Source organism: Bufo bufo, chromosome 5 (genome assembly GCF_905171765.1).
Source record: "Bufo bufo chromosome 5, aBufBuf1.1, whole genome shotgun sequence".
NCBI classification, from domain to species: Eukaryota; Metazoa; Chordata; class Amphibia; order Anura; family Bufonidae; genus Bufo; species Bufo bufo.
In genome coordinates this window covers 375,797,974-375,817,785 of record NC_053393.1, presented here as the reverse complement: position 1 = coordinate 375,817,785, position 19,812 = coordinate 375,797,974, and the positions used below count along the sequence as shown (strand labels likewise).

The 19,812-nt window shown below is 41.2% G+C and overlaps 1 protein-coding gene across 1 annotated transcript in view; it reads right to left on the bottom strand.

Moving 5' to 3' along the window:
• BMP6 (bone morphogenetic protein 6) overlaps positions 1–19,812 on the bottom strand; it is a 154,382-nt gene that overhangs the window by 27,086 nt on the left and 107,484 nt on the right. Inside the window, exon 2 of the mRNA XM_040432107.1 lies at positions 6,588–6,780. Coding sequence (XP_040288041.1) covers positions 6,588–6,780 — 193 coding nt within the window. The remainder of the gene's footprint in view (positions 1–6,587; positions 6,781–19,812) is intronic.

Sequence of the window (19,812 nt, the reverse complement as noted above, 5' to 3'; positions counted from 1 at the left end):
CGAGGGCCCTCAGTCATGAGGAATGCTCTCTGCAACATCTGGACATAGCTAGCGGCCGTTTGACGCCCCTGCACTTCCTGAAGCTCCATTGTTCCACTGAAGGAAAAAGCACCCCAGACCATTATGGCGCCCCCTCCACTGTGGCGCGTAGAAAACATCTCAGGTGGGATCTGCTTGTCATGAAAGTAACGTTGGAAACCATCAGGACCATCAAGGTTAAATTTTTTCTCATCAGAGAATAAAACTTTCTTCCACCTTTGAATATCCCATGTTTGGTGCTCTCTTGCAAAGTCCAAACGAGCAGTTCTGTGGCGTTCAAGGAGATGAGGTCTTTGAAGACGTTTTTTGTTTTTGAAGCCCTTCAATCTCAGATGCCGTCTGATGGTTATGGGGTGCAGTCAGCACCAGTAAGGGCCTTAATTTCAGTGTCTTGACGGACAGCCAATTGGATCCTCTGGCTTGACTTTTTTGTTCCATAACCCTCAGGGTTATTTAAGAAATTCCAAATGACTGTCTTACTGCGTCCCACCTCAGCAGCGATGGCGCGCTGTGAGAGACCCTGCTTATGCAGTTCAACAACCTGACCACGTTCAAAAAGGGAGAGTTTTTTTGCCCTTGCCATCACAACGTGTGACTACCTGACAGAAAATGATAATGAATCCACATCTTTGCACAGATTTGGCTTTTTAAAGGCATGTGGTCCTAAAATTTGGATCAGCTGAAAAACAGCCTGTTTCAGTTTAATCGTTATTTTCAATGAATTTAATGCTCAAAAAACATTTTGTCTCACTCTCATTTCTTCTTGTTGCATGTTGAAGCTCTACTTGGAACCTTGTTAAGATCCAACAATGTAAAATAAGATTTTTTGCCATTTTTCAAGTGGTCTTAAACTTTTAATCAGGACTGTATAAGGCGTATACAGTCCTACTGTGGTGCCCCCAGTACTGCCAGCATTAGAATGGATATACCATGGATATATATATGGATATATAAAATATATATATATATTCACCTGGTTCCACTCTCTTCCACTGCATCTCCTGAGTTCCTTCGTCTCGCAAAAGCAGTAGCGAACACATCACTGTGCTCTCCTGCAGCGCATCATCACGTTATCTCGCGAGACTCTGAACTGCGGGCATGGAAGCCATAGGCTCTTGTGTCGCACAGTGAACTGTTGCCCCCTCCACGGTCTGGTGACCGGCACCCCTGCATAAGCTGGCACCTGGGGTGGACCCCCCCCAAACCACTGACACGCCACTGGTAATATTTTGCTTACACCACTGATTATTGCTGTTCAAATAAACTAGGCTTTTGTCTGGAACTTCACTTTACAGTGAAGTTCCAGACAAAAGCCTAGTTTATTTGAACAGTGTGCTGCCCGTGCAGCGTACCTTAAATTGCAGTCCGCAATGCACGGGCACCGACAGTGGGCCAGCCGCATGCAGATCGCGACCCCATTAACTTGAATGGGGACCGCGATCCGTCCGTTCCGCAAAAAGATAGGACAAGTTGCGGGCCACAATACGGCCAAGGGGGACACACGGTCGTGTGCAAGAGGTCTTATTGTGATAAACCTCAACTAGTAATTCCCTTTCACCTCCATAATGAGCGCCACTAATGTTCTGTATGAACACATGTCTACACACAACACTCTACATGAAAGGACATTACCAAGGGATAATGATTGGGAATAAGCATCCAAAAGTGTGATTGTTGGACCAATCATCAATCCGTGTGAATGGACCCTTAGCTTGACATGAGCTCCTCTCATCATTTCATTGTTTTCAAATTGCTTTTAGATGATTATGGCAATAGCATATTAACCTGTTAAGCCACCATGAGGTAACTGCACCTCAAAGATGAGCGTTTATTACTTTATGTCATGGAGATCATGCGGGTACAGGAGCTGTGCCTGCATAATCACAGTGGACGTTCAGCACTAACTGACGGCTGGACTCCCGCTGTAATGGGAGGATTGTAGATAACTCCAATTCTGACTGTTTAATGCCCTAGATGTCATGGTCAATAGCTCCCTCTGTCCCTATTATCCCCCGTGAATGAGGGTGTCGTTGCAGGGTGTCAATGCACTGCCTTGGCAGCTGGGCGCCTAATAAAGACAATGCCCCAAAATAGCACCAAAAAATAGAACTCATCTCCCAAAAACAAGTTCCAATGAAAAAGTAAAGATAAAGTTATGGCTCTAAGAAGGCGGTGATGCAAAAATGAATTAGATACTGTTGGCCCTAATGCTAAACTAGGCATGGAACTTAATGGGTTAAAGGGGCTTTCTGGGCCATTTATTGCTTAGACAAAGTTAATACAAGGCACTTACTAATGTAATGTGATTGTCCATATTGCCTCCTTTACTGGCTTCATTAATTTTTTCCATCGCATTTTACACTGCTCGTATCCAGGGATTATGACCACCGCTGTAGTAGAGATACAAGGTGGCAGGGACAGGAGTTGCTGCGCATGCGTGCCTATGTGCACTCTCACAGTACCCGCCACCAGAGAGGCTGGTGCTTTTTCCTAGTGTGCAAGCACGGCCACTGCTGCTGGATTGCAAGGTGGTCATAACCCCTGGAAAAGAGCAGTGTACAATGCGATTGAAAAATGAATCCAGCCAGCAAAGCAGGCAATATGGACAATCACAATACATCAGAAAGTGCCTTGTATTCACTTAATCTACATGATAAATGCCATATGCCGAAGTGAGACGATCCCTTTAATATTATATTGGTGGGGGTCTGAGAAGCAGACTTAAAGGGGTTTTCCCATAATATATTGCACCCAGTTAGTTTAAGTGTGATGCTTTTTTTCTTCTTTTATTCAGCAGTATCATAAGCTATAATTGACAGTTTAGAGGTAAAGTGATATTTTCCAATGATATGTCAACGTTTAGCACAGTGATTTATGTGCTTTCTCCTGAACTAATGGCTGATTGTGAATCTCTTATAATGAGTAATGAAAACGCCTTTAAGAAATATTTTTCATGGAAGTCGCATTTTGAAAAGACTGATGAAATTTCTTAGCATCAACTTTGTCTTCTTGAGCCAAAATAACATTGATAAATAAGTCCCTGGATGACAATTTGTGTGATTGTGGATCCATTGTGTAAGGTCATCTCCAAACAGCAATCTTCCATCTTATACTCATTTATCTTGATAACTGCTTTGCAGTTTAAAACCAGACATTCTTGGAGAACCATTTTGCCAAACAACATCTTTAAATTTCTGAAAAATTCCTAAGAGCATCAAAGAAAGTGAAATATGGTATAAGTACTTAACGAAATTTGACATATCAAGAAATGTATCCTTGTATGCGCAGAACAGCTGCTCTTAGTTGGCTTACATGTGTCGGATTAGAAAATAACGTAAATCTTCCAAATATGAAGCTGGCTGCTTCTATCTCTATACTTCCTTTTATGAACATTATGAGCACGGGGCTCCCACCAGACCTGAAATGACATTCCTAATGAATCACAGGGAGAAATTAAAATATGCATCCACATCAGCTTCTGCAGATGTTATAACATCAAGTATCTTGATAAAATATCTCTGCTGTTTGTATGAAATGTTGAATAATATGTCACATGTACTGACTTTCGTGAATTACTGTGTTGGCAAAGTCAATTGATGTTGCTGTTATTTCTGGATAACAGAGGTGGGTCCTGTTTAGGGTCTCCCTTGCTATAACCACAAAAGTAACAGTCCTAATGGGGCATTTTACAAGGTGTTGGCTAACCCAAACAGCTCCCTAAATCAACCAAATAAAAAGCATCAGCAAGTGTGAAGTCAACATTATAGTAGTGTGAAAAAATATTCTCCCCCCCCTCCCCTTTTAAGCAGCCCCAATATTGCATATTTCTTAGGCTGAATGGTAATTGAAATGGAAACAAAATGTAATACTAGATTTAAAAAAACTGAGTAAACACACAGCAAGGTTTTGAATTATTACTGCATTTTTAAACATTGTCCATGGAGTAAAATTTATAGAAAGAGTTGAAAAAAAGAAATCATATTTGAGTTTTCAAAATGAGTTTGTATATTGCCAGTGCTTCTTTGTACAGTCATAACTGTGAAGGAACAGTTACGTTTGGGCTTCCCTAAAGTCTCTTCAGCTGCACAGCTAGATGCATTTCTCTCAGAAACAGTGGGTGGAATCGGCCAGTACTGTATGCAGTGACCTCACTGCCCTTACTTCCCACTATTGTCGCCCCTGAGGAAGCCAGTGAGCGAAACCCGGGTCGGGCAGGAACGTGATGGTTTTACCTTTGTTATATGCCTTTTGTCTACTGCCGTTTTGTAAGTAGAATAAAACCTTTTATACCAACTTTTAAGAGGGTGCTACACTATTTGCCGATTTTTCTTAACCCTGTAGAGGAGGTGGTCTGTGGAGGATCGGATCCTTTGGGTGAGGAGGATAGAGGCAGGTGCCCAGTTTCATTCACCTGTGAACAGGATGGTATAATCTCAAGCAGCGCGGTTTCCAAATCCTTATTATCTGACTATCCAGTGTGAATTGCCTACCACACTACACCGGAACCAGCAGCGCGATTTATTGTCCGTGTTTGGACACAGGACTGACTTTTGTATTTTTTGTTTCTTACTTCCCACTATGTTTATTTTCTTCTAGGGAGCTCAGAAACCAGATAAGCAGGGATAAATCACACTTACAGACATACAGGAGCTTCTCTGCTTTTCAGAAGCAGTGTAGAAGCATGCTAAGTTTTACTATGGGGCCCCTGATCTGGAAATCCCTTTAAAGAATAATGCTGAATCAAGTCATCCATATAGTAAATAACATCCTTCCCACTTAAAGTAAATTTATAGAAACTACAGAATAATTATTTGTGCCTGCTATTTGTAAATATATTCTGCCACTGCACAGTAAGCTGCAGCCTGTGCATGCCCGTGTCACCCACATACACCAGTTTTTTTTTTACTCTGTTTCTTATTGTTAGAGCAAGTAATGCTGTACACTAATTGACAAAAAAATACCACACTAAGAAGGAGTTGTTGGAATCCAAAGAAATCTAAGTGATTACAATATTAGAGTGAAAGGATATGTTTATTTGGAGAAAACTGTACAACTGAAAGGAGGCTCTAGTACCCTGATGGGCCACCTCTAGTCTGGATACAAAATGAGATACAGTTGGCATAGAGGCATACAAGTCTCCTATGGATCCTGCGGCACATTTGCCCACAGATATTGCAGCTAGGCCTGTAGATCCTGCGCACTTATATATTGTTTAAGCTGGTGTGCCAGCTGTTCCCATAAATGCTCGATTGGTGATAAATCTGGAGACCGGGCAGGCCGAGTGTTGCAATCTGGTGGAGACATTCTTGAGAAACCTTTGCTGTATGTGGGCAAGCATTATACTGCTGAAAAAGCCAGCTGGAAGCCGTGCCATAAGGGGCAAAACATGGCTTCAGGATGTGCTGCACATATCGCAGAGCTGTGAGTGTTCCTCGTATCACTACTAGAAGTGACAGACTGTCATATGCGATGGTTCCCCAGATCATCACACCTGCAGTTGAGGGCAGTGTGTTGCTCCACTGCAAAGGGAGGATTGAAGCACTCACCACGAGACCTCCATACTCGAAATCGACCATTGTCAGACCCCAAACAGAACCTGGATTTATTACTTTGTCTAGTCAATAGCAGTCCAGGTTTCTCGTTCATGACACCACTGCAAATGAAGGTGATGGCTGGCTGGCAATAGCAGGACATAATTGATCAGGACTTCAGGAGAATATCTCATATGCATGACTGTAATTAGCAGCATCCTGTAGACCCTCTAATTTAAAGATGGTTGTGAAACCACTGTGCCAACTAATTGGTATAACTGGCTAGACCTAACATAGTTATCCTAGTGGTCCCCTGGTTTTCACCCTTTAACCACTATACTGGGATCTGGTCTTCACTGCAGTGGAGCAGCCATGCTGCTACCTCTTGGAATAGCATCTGACAGAGGGAACAGGCAATACCTGTAGTCAGGAAACAGGCCAAGGTCAGGGCAGGCAAAGTTCATGCATATCCGTAAAACAGGTCCAAAGTCAAGGCAGGCAGCTGATGGTCAATACCATAAACAGGCAGAAGCCAAGCCAGGCAACAGAGGTCAAAGTCCGTAAATAGGCAGAATACGGTACACAGACAGACAAACAGAAAAGCATGCCTTCATTAGGACTAGCAAGCTAAAATACCTAAAGCTCAGGCACCACTCCTCTCAAAAAGATGCCTAAAGTACCCACAGGTGTCCAGCCATTGGCTAGTGGAGATTGGAGTAATTGTGTACTTGCCCTTTAAGAGCTGGAACACTCGGGTCCCCTATGGGAGGGAGGAAGAGGCTTTGCAGCCTGGAGCAGGCTGCGCTCTCCGAGGGACACAGGACTTTGGTGCTCACCCTGCTGCTGGAGGGCAGAGGAGGGCCAGCGGGGCCTGGCCAAGGCGCACAGGCTATTTGTGATGCAGTGCCTGTGCCCGCCCCAGATAGTGGGATGGCAGTGGGCATGGAATGCTACCATGCATTAATGAGCATTAATATGGTTATGGACATGTATACAGAAATAGAAAATGGACTATACCTGTTTCGGTGCTCTGTTAATACTTGATAAATGCTGATTAAAAAAGTCTGATTCTCAAAGCTGCCCAGAACACAGTCCTTGTATATTCGGAATTCTGCAGCTGTCACTGCTTCTCCCTCAGGAATCTGAGATAAATTAAACTTGAATTCCTTATGATGTCTTAGGCGAGGTGAAAGCTCCTTGTCATACTCAACTGAAAAAAAATTAGGTAAACATGTCAATAAGCGTATGAAGCATATGATGGACACATGAAAGACAAGCGTTAAAATACATACAATGCATATGGCAAATGTAAGGATATGGGTCGAAGGGCTTTTATGGACTCTGCAAATAATGATTACTCTTATATAATGAACAGTTATAGTTTCCAAATCAATTCCTCACAGTTTTCAAGATCTCTGCTTGCTGTCATCCAATAGGAACCTTCACTGTTTACTTGGAATATTTGTAGAATGATGGTTTCACAACTAGGACTTTTCAAGGACTCGTTCTGGAGATTGGGGGCATTTTAGAAAGTGGGGAGGGGGTGTTGTAGGTTGACTTATGTACTTTTGTTGATTGTTTTTATGTGTTTTATTTCATGAAAAATTGGAGTTTCTTGGTTCAATCTAACTCACTGTTATAATCGTCACAGAGGTGCATAACAAATCATGGCTGTCATAACTGCACTTGGATGTCCATCACATGACCAGGACAGATTTTATCCTACTGGAAGTAAATCATGAAGATTCCTATTGATTGACAACAAGCGTATATCTTGAAAATTGTTAGGAATAGATGCACAATGTAAACCGGAGAATGACAGTTATGGATTCCGTTATTGTTTTCCGTTATAACATGGTTACAACGGAAAATAACGGAATCCATAAGACGGAAGTCAAAACGGAAGCCTTTAAGAGGCATTCCGTTTTGCTTTCCGTAATAATAGAAGTCTATGGGCAATCATAACGGATCCGTCTGGTTTCTGTTATGCAGGAGTCCAGTCCTGCATAACGGAAACCAGACGGATCCGTTATGCTTCCGATAGACTTGTATTATGGCGGATGAAAACGGAATGCCTCTTAAAGGCTTCCGTTTTGACTTCCATCTTATGGATTCCGTTATTTTCCTTTATAACCAAGTTATAACGGAAAACAATGACGGAATCCATAACGGTGATGTGAACTCACCCTTAACTATTTATTTTTCAATGAATAGCCTTTATTTGTTAAAACCAGTGATTTGAATCATTTTAGGTTTCTTTTAAGCACAGTATTATTAAACATTTCCCGTTGCTCATAGTACATAGGAGCTGCAGAATTCTGTTCATATTGAAATGCGTCAATCTGGTTGTCTAACAGCTTGTTAACCAGTCCCTCTGTCTCTATGCCTTAACAATCTTCTAAGCTAATTTATGATCAGATGAAAATTCAACAGAACAGCATCCTGCAGCTTGCTATGTAATGTAAAACACAGAAGCTGCAGAAACAAAAGAAAGCAATGCACATGGAAGTGTTGTCCACAGCAACTAGTTAAATACCGGCTGATTTTCCAGATTTTCTTGGCCAAAGCAACACTTCCACTTGCACTAGTTAATTTTTCTGATAAACATCACAGCAATAAATGATAACGCAACTTCCTAATTAAATTACTGTAAAATGCAGGAACTTTTAATTTACCACTATGATATGATCACAATGCGAAGTTTAACTGGAGATGGTCAAGACCTATTCTGCATACAGTTAACTTCTACAATTGATGGACATGATTATACAGTAGATTTTATACAATGACAGTAAAATAACATTCAATAGTATGACAAGTAACAGTGGGGCTCTAATTCTTTGCTCGGTCCCTTGCCTGCTACCCTGATAATTACAACCATGAGCTTGATTATATTTGCTAAACAGGAAGTACATAAGCACATAAAAATAATCATACATATGCCTGGGGCAGTCTAAACTCAATTACACTTACCCCAGGTATGTCATAGAACTGCTTGCAGACATGCCAAATCATTCAGGAAACACATGATCACTGGGAAATGCAGTTTATCGCTGGGTAAATGATCAGGAAGGAGCTTTTCAGCCATGGAATGTAGCTACACTTCAAGCAAAGTATGCTATTGTACATGGATGTAATCTCCGGAGATCTTGGTTTCTTATGTTTAAGCTATAAAATTAACATGGCTAGTTTTCCTATTGAGCCTTATTTCTCTTGCTGCTTATTTACTGCACACGTTTCTAATCACTGGTCATTCCATGTTGGTTTCCTTTTACCTTTCTATCAAAATAGCATTTCCCGTCTCTGTGTAAAAATACCTGACCTACGGAAGCACAAAACCAGAGATGAAAAGTGAAATGAACCTTTGACTTCTGAAGATATGGTTCATGCTGCCGCCATTGTATGTGTATTCTCATCCCTGTCTCTTGCATTAGTTATGTCCTCGTCATAATTAAAATTGTAGTTCAGTCATCATGTACTGAATTGCAGGTCTGAATTTTTTCCTAGGTGACACATTTAACTTATTTCTTTAAAATAAATGTGCCATCAGAAGATGACCTATTAAACTATTGTTTTTTGATACTTTTTGTTTTTCCGTTTCCATGCCACTATCTATATTTAAAAAAAATATATAAAAATGATGCACCTTTTTGCACTGGCCACTTGGCAAAATAATATATTGAGACCTTTTCTGTACAGGTAACTTTTCAGTAGCCTTATCACATTATCATCTCAGGCAGAATTACAATAACAGATATCACATTTGTATAGGTAACACAGGATTCACATATCTACCCCCTTCTGACCTCTGCATACAGTAGGTCACAATGCATGCCTAAAAAAATCTCCTATAGAGGTCAATGAGGTCAACTTCTGTCCATTGTGTCTATGGGCTTGACATATTTGAAGGCAAAGAACAGGAAGGCTTGACATATTTCAGGCCAATGCAAAAACTGTATGATTGTAGTTTTAAAAAAAAAAAATTAATATAGATAGGGACATGGAAAATGTTAGAAAATAACCATAAATTCTAAAAACATGATTTAAACCTTAGGTCATTTTCTGATTAAACATTCCCTGTAATGCCACTAGTGCCTATTTCTTAGGTACATTTACGGTTGTTGAACCCATATATTTGTGTTTAGCCAACAGAAGATCAGAATGTATCCTACTCAACAACTGAAATCTGGGTAATATGTACATGAGACCACATAGGACTATCTTACATAGCACGGGCCTATAGCTTACATAGTTAATCAATTTCTACCTATCTTACAAAACTTTCTGTTCCAGCATCTTAATTAGAAAGAGGGGAATGGATGCTCATAACAAAACAATGACTATTAAATGGTATATGTCTCATACGCATGTTCATTCATGTGTGGTCCCAATAAAAAGATACGTTTTACTAGCCTGTGCACTTCCAAGGTGTGTCTTCTAATTCTGCACCTGTTGCTAATGTTATAGGTTTGGGGGAATTCATGCCATAGTGAGTAAGGCCTCTCCTAATCCCATGTCCTTATGGGTTGAGATTTATTTATTATTTATTTATTTTATGCATTTATATAGCACTTCTATATTCTGAAGCACTTTACAGACATTACCATCAGAACACTGTAAAAAAAAAAAAAGTAATTTTCACCTAACGAGTCCTCTTCCGCTCCTGCTCCAATCGTTGAAGCTCCCCCTCCAGTCTCCACTTTCCAGTCCTTCTCATCATGAAATGACGGATAAGCAAATCACTGACTGATCAGGAACTGGACCACCAAGCAATACACTACGGTACCCTGGTCTGATGAATCTTTTTTTTTTTTACATCATGTAAATAGCCTGTTGCTTGTGCATCACTAATCTTCAAAGAGCTTGTACCAGAATGCAATATGGGAAGATGACAAGCAGATGGAAGCAGTGTAATGCTCTAGGAAATGTTTTGTTTGGAAACCTTGAGTCCTGGCAATCATGTGGGTGTTACTTTAACACATAGCACATACCTAAATATTGTTTCAGACAAAGTACACCCCTTCATGCCAACAATATTCCCTAAAGGCTGTGAACAATCCCAGCAGGATAATGAAGTCTAGAGCATGAATGTTTCAGAAATGGTTTGAGTAACATGATGACCAAGAGTTCAAGGTGTTGACTTGGCCTCTAAATTCCCCAGATTTTAATCTGATTGAGCATCTGTGGGAGGTGCTGCAAATCCAAGTTTAATCCATGGAGTTACCACCTCTCTTCTTAAAGACGTTGTCCAAGGTATTTTTGGTTTTTATAAACTACTTGGGGTCTGTCAAAGTAATAAGCAAACTTACGCTTACCTTCCCAGCTTCCTCCAATCCATCACCATGACCATTGTTTAAAGGGGTATTCCCTTCTCTGACTTTTCTGTGGATATACTGTAAAAGTCCAATAGACTCTATCCGATAGTCTCTATCTCAAAAACAGAGCTTCATTTTTCTAATGCAGGTGGCTCCACATGTGTGGCTCTCTCCATTTTCTTCTATGGGAGAATGGGACCCATGGTGGGACCTGCATCTATCGGACTCCTGTGGATATGCCTGCAGTCCTACATAACACCACAGATAACACAATGATAACTCTCTGAGTACTGATAATGTAGTAGATGTCACCTGCAGTTCTATATAACACCAGAGATAAAAAAAAAAGGGATAACTCTTTGAGTATAGATAATATAGTAGATGTCACCTGCAGTCATATGTAACTCCTCAGACAACACAGTGATAACTCTCTGATCATGAACAAATCTATTGCCTTATGCTCTTCCATGATGACTATGTGCAGCATTGTGCCCTGAAGGCACATGAAGAGGACATCCTATCTATTGACCAGTCCTAGAAACTACAGTGTCATTAATAAGTGGACTGTAGTTCTACATGCAGAAGTGAACTCACTCACTCTGACTGGCTGCCTGCCTATGTGGAGCCGAGAACTGGTATATGCCAATTGATGCCTCCTGGGCCAGTCTATCACACACACTAATGGCCATAGCCCTACAGCTACACATAGTACTGAGCCCCCATGAAGGGTGTACTTGTCTGCAGCATACTTACCTTGTGTGCTGCCCTCACTTTTCTTGTCCATGTCCTTGGTGGAGAAAGAACAAACCACGTCCCACGGCGCAAATTACCGTCAGCCAGTCACCAGGATCAAGAAGGAATCTTTTATTGCAGCGATACAACGCGTTTCGGGGAATCACTCCCCTTCATCAGGTACAAAAAAAGCAGCTTTTTTTGTACCTGATGAAGGGGAGTGATTCCCCGAAACGCGTTGTATCGCTGCAATAAAAGATTCCTTCTTGATCCTGGTGACTGGCTGACGGTAATTTGCGCCGTGGGACGTGGTTTGTTCTTTTGCATCATCATCTTCTTGGGGGCTCCAGGCTTCTCCTTTTGAAGATTTCTTGTGGTCCCGTGGCTGCAGACCGCCATATCCAGACGTCCAGGCTTGTTTGAAAATACCTGCAATAGTGTTGTGCCTACATTTGCACAACCACACAAGGTGAGCCTTACCATCTTTCTCCGTATATTACTATACACTCACAGAATTACCCTATGGTGCGCCCATCTGTTTTGTTACAGATTTTAAAAAACTAGCCTGCTATATTACTTGGTGGAGAAAATCAGCAGGTCCAGTAATGGGTGTTCTTACTGTTGTGCCAGTAAGAAGGTCTTAGGTGAAATATCAGGTGCTACTTTTCTGCTGCAGTTCTATGTGTGGAGCACAAAGCTGGCACCACTCCCTCTCTCTTGCCATGCTGTTACTTTGACCTCCCCCCCTTCCGGTGAGGACATGGCAGCAGAGTGGCAAAAGGGAAGAGGCGGCACCAGATTTTAGCCCACACAGAACATCCTGATGCCAGCCTGCATCAGAACATTATGAGCACTGTGGCCTGCAACAGTGAGCAGGCCTACAGTGGCCCTGAATGGTGGCACTATAGAAGCTGTGGAGGGAAGACTGGCCACCAATCCTTCTTTTTCCCTGAGCTGAAACCAGTGGTGATGTATTGTGTTAGCTGTAGTGGTGACTTCCCAAACAGCACTGCAACCAATCACTGGTGTAGGACACAAGACCGCTGAGATCAGTTATATGCAACGGTGGTGTACGGGATGTTTCCGTTGCATCCAAAACACTTCACTGCTCCCAGGGAGAGGAACGAGTGGTAGCTCTGCATTGAAGGGGGCTGGAAAGGTACGTGTTAATTTGCTTGTTATTCTGACAGATCCCAAGCAGTTTACAAAAATATAAAATTCACTGGACAACTCCTTTAAAGCATCTGCTGCCAACATCTTAGTGGTAGACAACACAGGACACCTTTAGAAGTCATGTAGATATCTTGTAGAACAGGGATCAACAACTTCGGCACTCCAGCTGCTGTGAAACTACAACTCCCATCATGCAAACATGCTCGGCTGCTCTTCTAACTCCCATACAAGTGAATGAAGCATTCCGGGCGTTGTAGTTTCTGAACAGCTGGAGTGCCGGAGGTTGCTGATCCCTGTTGTAGAATCTTGGTGGGTATATATAGTTTCATATTCATGGGTCATATATAGAAACAGCCCATGTCCAAGAACGGTAAAAGGAAAACATTTATAACCCATTAAATCTTTTTTAAGTATAATAAAACTTTTCATGTACTTCAGTAAATCTCAGCATTTTATATTTATTCATTTCAAATAGTGAATTTATTTCCTTTTGTAACCATAATCCGCATACATATGTTTTTAATTTAATCGTTTGGCAGACAAATAATATCCCTTTTCAACCTAAACTCCTTTCATTTAGAACAGGCACCCGGGAATTGGGTACAACAGCAAATAAAAATCAACAACTTGAATGAAATTAATTAACATCTAGAATACTTAAAGGGGTTGTTCTATCTGGGACATTTATGGCATATCCACAGAACAGGGCCCATTGTGCCCTGTTGGGAATGAAGAGGTGGCCGTGCATGTATGGCTCTCTCCATTCATTTAAAATAGCACTTCTGAAAATAGCCAAGCGTGCTAACAACATTGCTGTGACTAGGCTGTTTTTAGATGGGTGGTATACTTCACAAAACTGCATCCCACCACATCCATTCAAATCTAATATTGATAACCTATCATCTGCTACATCAGAATGGAATTACGTATGTTGCCTGTGATTTTTACAAACTCCATTGGCATATATACAACGGTCTGCCGTAGAAGCCTTTTGCAAATGAAAACTGCTACGTGTAAAGATTTACCAATGGGGTTTGCCTGAGTACGAGTGGTTACTTCTCTGCCACGAGCACACATCAGTTCATTACAGAACTTCTTATACAGCCTCTCTTAACATATTTCTGAACATCCCGTTTGCACTAGATCAGTTTGCATCAGCAGGGGCGTAACTAGAAATAACTGGGCCCCAAAGCAAATTTTTGAATGGGGGTCTCCTTCCCCCTCAGAAACTTCCCTGCAATTTCAGCAGGCACCCGCCGTATGGTGAAGGGATTACCTCATCTCTACACCCACTGTGGTGAACATACCTGATCCCCACCTGGGTTCTGGCTCCACTGCTGGCTCTGCAGATCCTGGGTTTCCCGACATCCATTTTGATTCGGGGAATGTGTTCTCTACAGCCATTGACTGGCAACAGCAGTGATGGGTCACGTGCCACACAGGTGACTCCCAGCATTTCTAGGATGTTATTATAGGCTATCATAGGACATTACAGAGAGAGGTATAAGAGGAGAGAATTACAACTCTCAGCATGTCCAGACTGTATCATAGAGCATCAGTAGACATTATTGGGAGAAGAGTAAAGGGGAGATAACCACAACTGCCAGCATGTCCAGACTGTTATGTGGAATCAGTGGACATTACAGGAGAGGAATATGAGAAGAGAACTACAACGTCCAGACTGTTATTATATGGCATCAGTGGACATTACAGAGATAGGGATATGAGAGCACTACAACTCCCAGCATGTCCAGAGTGTTATTATGGGCCTTCAGTTGCCATCACATGGAGAGGGATATAACAGGAGAGAACTACAGCTCCCAGTATGACCATGCTGTTATTACAGGGCATCAGTAGACATTTTAAGAAGAGGGGTATAAGAGCAGAGAACTACAACTCTCAGAATGACCAGACTGTTATTATGGGCTATCAGAGGACATTACAGGGAGAAAGTATAAGGAAAGAACTACAAATCCTAGTATTTAACAACTTATAGCGGAAGAGAAACCACTAACTTCTCCTTCAAGCACAACACAGGCTCTCCACATCATGACATCCCACAGGTCCATCACCACTTCTCTGCATTGCTGAGCTCTGTCTTTCTCTGCCGTGGTCACATGATAATGACATCACACAGGTCCTCCAGCACTTCTCCTCTGCACTGCTGAGCTCTGTCTCTCTTCTTGCACGGTCACATGATGATATCACTCAGGTCCTTCACCATCACTTATCTCTCCAGTGTGGAGCTATGTTGCCAATAAAATTGCACACACACACACCCCTTCCCCCTGCTCCCATGCGCTCATCCATGGACACAGTCTGTCTATTGTACCAGTGCCACTGTAGCTTATACGTGCCGGGCTCTGAAAGTAAATGATTTGTCCTTCACCTGCTGGTGCGGACCCTGTAGCAGCCACTATGGCTTTAGTTACTCCCCTGTTTTAGATTTCATGAAAATTACTTCAAAGGCCTCCACTGATTATGATTACTTGTAGTAAAAACCATAAAAGTCCTTATTTATAAATCTATACAGCATAGGGAAAACTGTTGTCTTCCTCTCTTTATTTTTTTCTTTGCTACATCTTTTTTTAATACACAGGACATTTAGAGTGAGCCAAACATGACAGAAGGTCCTGCTTAGATGTGACATTTCAAGCTGTGCTGTGTATTCTATTGAAATGATTTGGATCATTAATATTCTGAAAATGTATGCAAATATGTAAAGATTGAAACAGCATTCATCACAAAGTTCAAGGCAGAATTGTGTATACGTATGTATGTCGATACAACATTTAAAGATCAAAACAATTTAAAATTGAATTATAAGATCATCTTCCCTGCAGAGTGAAATAAAATATTACACTGTGACCCAAAAACTCTGTATTGCCTGTCAGATGGCTGTATCAGAAAACCTGCTATAAAAATATGATCTGGTGGCACCAAGAATATTTATGGTAGAACCTTAAATGGTCACTTTTCAAACAACTTTGCATAAATTAATAGTACATTGAACATAAGAAACTGTAATATACAGTATATCAATGGAAAAGAATGAGTCTTTCTTCTCTTATCAGTTCCTTTCCTGCTCCTCTTCTGGCTTCCTAAACTTATATTCTCTCTTAATTTTCTGCTAATTCCATCTTGCAAAACACAGACAGGATGTCAGCTCACTGAAGGATCAGATTACAAGCTACCATAACAGTCTGTTGAGAGGGGTGGAAGAGGAGAAGAGAACTGCAGGGTTAGAAAAAGAAACAGAGAGATACAGACAGGGATACGTGTTATACATCACCTCTGGTGTTTTATCTGCATCAGTACTGTTCAGTACTTTAAAAAAAATGTCCTATATGATGCTTTTGAGTGATTCCAAGTGACTGACAGTGAGTTAGGGAGCAGAATCTCCTGCTGTCTCCATGTGCAGTATATGAGAGACACCAACAACTAGTCTGGACCAGTTCACACATATTCATAGTTGCTGTCATAGTTCACTTTTTGCTGTATGTCAAGATAAGGTGGCACATTTTCGAATTGAAAAATGTTTGTTTTTATGATAGGTATGGATTTTTGCCTGACAACGAAATGTTGCACATCATTTCACATGTTCATCAGGGGCTTTGGCCGTTGTTAAGGGCTGCACAGAAAGAATTTGGGTCTATCATTTCCAGGGCAAAAGAGACTGCTGGAACTGGGGCGTGGGACTGAAATATGCTGAATCTCAGCAAAGGAATGCTGAAAGCCAGAAGTAGGTATCAGAATTTTGAGACTGGATGATGTGCATGCAAACGCACAGTTACGAAAGGAGATCAGTCTTGTTCCTGTGACAGAAAGATGGTATCACCAGAAGGGAGAAGAACACAACAGAGTCCTCTGGCTGAAGTCCAAATACTAATTCACAAAAGAGATATCCATTAGTCTTAGTTTTAAAGAGGCTCTGCAAGAATGGGGGGAGGGGGGTTGGCAAACTCCAGATGTTGTCCTTGGTCGGATGCAAACTAGGACTCCAGTGCTGACCACTGAGCCACTGCGCTGCCTGTCTGATAGATGTAGGTCTCATCTCTGGAACCTGTACCAATCTCTTGTATGGGGGTCATCCAATCCCCATTTATTCTGGTGATGTGATCAATGTGTATGAAAAGGTACACATGCTATCTCCCTATTGACTACTATGGGAATACTGAATACAGCCTACAAAAAGTTCTGGAGATAGGTCCTAGAAGTTTTTGGCAAATTCTGTGGGTGAATCAATTGCAATGAATCGATTTGTCTCATCAGCAGGACTTCTTCACTTATGCAGGGGCTGTCCCTGCAGGTGAAGAAGTGCCCACCTGCCACAAGATTGTCAATTTCCTGCCTCTGCCACATGTCTACTGTAGACCAGTGGACAACATATTCAAGTGCACCTTGAGTACATGCAATGTCTGCTTATTCATCCAGTTTGAAAAGAAATACCAAGTCTGTATTGCTATCAGTCTCATGTACATCATTGACTTTAGATTCAGATGTAAACTTCCTGTACCAAGCAAACATATCAATAATCCTTCCTACTGCATTGCCACATTGAGTCTGGAATATACGAATTTGCAAGGGTTTGCAAAACAAGGAAAGAGATACCTTGTTCAGTTACACTTTATTCATATTATTTTTGGCCAGTAGATTTCTTATTTGTTAAGGGTAATATGAAACATACATACCCTGTAAGACAGTTTTAATGGCAGGTCCAAATCTTGACCACAATATTTCCAGGGGACAAAACATACAAATACATAGTTAAGAAGAAAAAAATATTTTAAAGTAAGAAATTCTCTCTCGTTTTTACGAAATAACCAAAGTCCACGGCACAATTTCATATGAATGATGGCTATCAAATAATTATTTTGAAATGGTGGTCTGAGCTCTGTTTACTACATACCGATAGGTATACATTGTGAGTTGCCATAGGGCTCTGAAACACATTTCCATTGTCAACAGTAAATAATGTTTTATTTTCTGCTTTATCTATTCATTTAAAGTAGCACTCCTACAAAAATGTTTATTCTCTGACCTGTTAGAAAGGTACATGATATAATCTGTAGTGAATGTAATATTCTCACTAGTGACTGTATTTGTGAGTTATCCCCTCCCTTATGATCCTTTAGCGGTGTTATATGCCATTGATCTGACATTGATGATATCCTCAAGATCCCAAAGATAGTCCATCCATAGTCTTAAAGGGGTTATCCAATTTCAAGAAACCCCCCGCATGTGCCGGGCCCCTCACGGTAATATACTTACCCCGCTCCTGGTCCCTGCCCCGCCGCTACTGCTTCTCCCTGTACATGGATGAAAAAATCTGGTGTCAGGGAGGGAGCAGCCAAAGGCAGGCAAGGAACGGGGACGAGCCTTCCTAGCGTCACCCGCGATGCTAGGGATGCTCGTCCCTGTCCCTGCCTGCCATTGGCTGCTCTTCCCCGACACCGGATGTTTTCATCTCTGTACAGGGAGAAGCAGCAGCGGCGGTGCGGGGACCAGGAGCAGCGCCGGGAGCGGGGTAAGTATATTACCGATGAGGGGCCCGTCACATGTGGGGGGGTTTTCTTGAAATTGGATAAACCCTTTAACCTATTTCATGCTATCCTTCAACAGAGTTTAAAAAAACTGGATGCCTACAAAGCATGAAGAAGGATTTATACAACTCCTAATGTATATGTAATAAACCTATCTTCAATAACTTTCTAAGCTGCTCCTAGTGTTCGCTTTAGGCATATATATTATTAAATGAATAAGCACAAAATAGGAGAAATGAAAAACTAAGTATGCTAGAGAAACTTTAATAGAAATTAGAGTTTCTATGACATAACCTAAGAAAAGTATGCTATAGTCTTCCCAGACTCCAGATCAGCGGTGTTCAGCCAAAAGCTATTGAAGGTGTACTGGCAACTTTATAGAAAGAAATATGTATGTCTACAAGACTTTATTAATATTACATTTATAACACTGAATACACTCATCATAACTCTGTTAGCAGCTTCTATCAAATTATAAGATAATTAAAATGGATGACATCAAAGATCAAATCCATAAAGTATCTATTTGTATTATTCAAATATATACAGTGCAGACCAAAAGTTTGGACACACCTTCTCATTCAAAGAGTTTTCTTTATTTTAATGACTATGAAAATTGTAGATTCACACTGAAGGCATCAAAACTATGAATTAACACATGTGGAATTATATACATAACAAACAAGTGTGAAACAACTGAAAATATGTCATATTCTAGGTTCTTCAAAGTAGCCACCTTTTGCTTTGATTACTGCTTTGCACACTCTTGGCATTCTCTTGATGAGCTTCAAGAGGTAGTCCCCTGAAATGGTTTTCACTTCACAGGTGTGCCCTGTCAGGTTTAATAAGTGGGATTTATTTCCTTATAAATGGGGTTGGGACCATCAGTTGCGTTGAGGAGAAGTCAGGTGGATACACAGCTGATAGTCCTACTGAATAAACTGTTAGAATTTGTATTATGGCAAGAAAAAGCAGCTAAGTAAAGAAAAACGAGTGGCCATCATTACTTTAAGAAATGAAGGTTAGTCAGTCAGCCGAAAAATTGGGAAAACTTTGAAAGTAAGGGCTATTTGACCATGAAGGAGAGTGATGGGGTGCTGCGCCAGATGACCTGGCCTCCACAGTCACCGGACCTGAACCCAATCGAGATGGTTTGGGGTGAGATGGACCGCAGAGTGAAGGCAAAAGGGCCAACAAGTGCTAAGCATCTCTGGGAACTCCTTCAAGACTGTTGGAAGACCATTTCAGGGGACTACCTCTTGAAGCTTATCAAGAGAATGCCAAGAGTGTGCAAAGCAGCAATCAAAGCAAAAGGTGGCTACTTTGAAGGACCTAGAATATGACATATTTTCAGTTGTTTCACACTTGTTTGTTATGTATATAATTTCACGTGTGTTAATTCATAGTTTTGATGCCTTATAGTCATGAAAATAAAGAAAACTCTTTGAATGAGAAGGTGTGTCCAAACTTTTGGTCTGT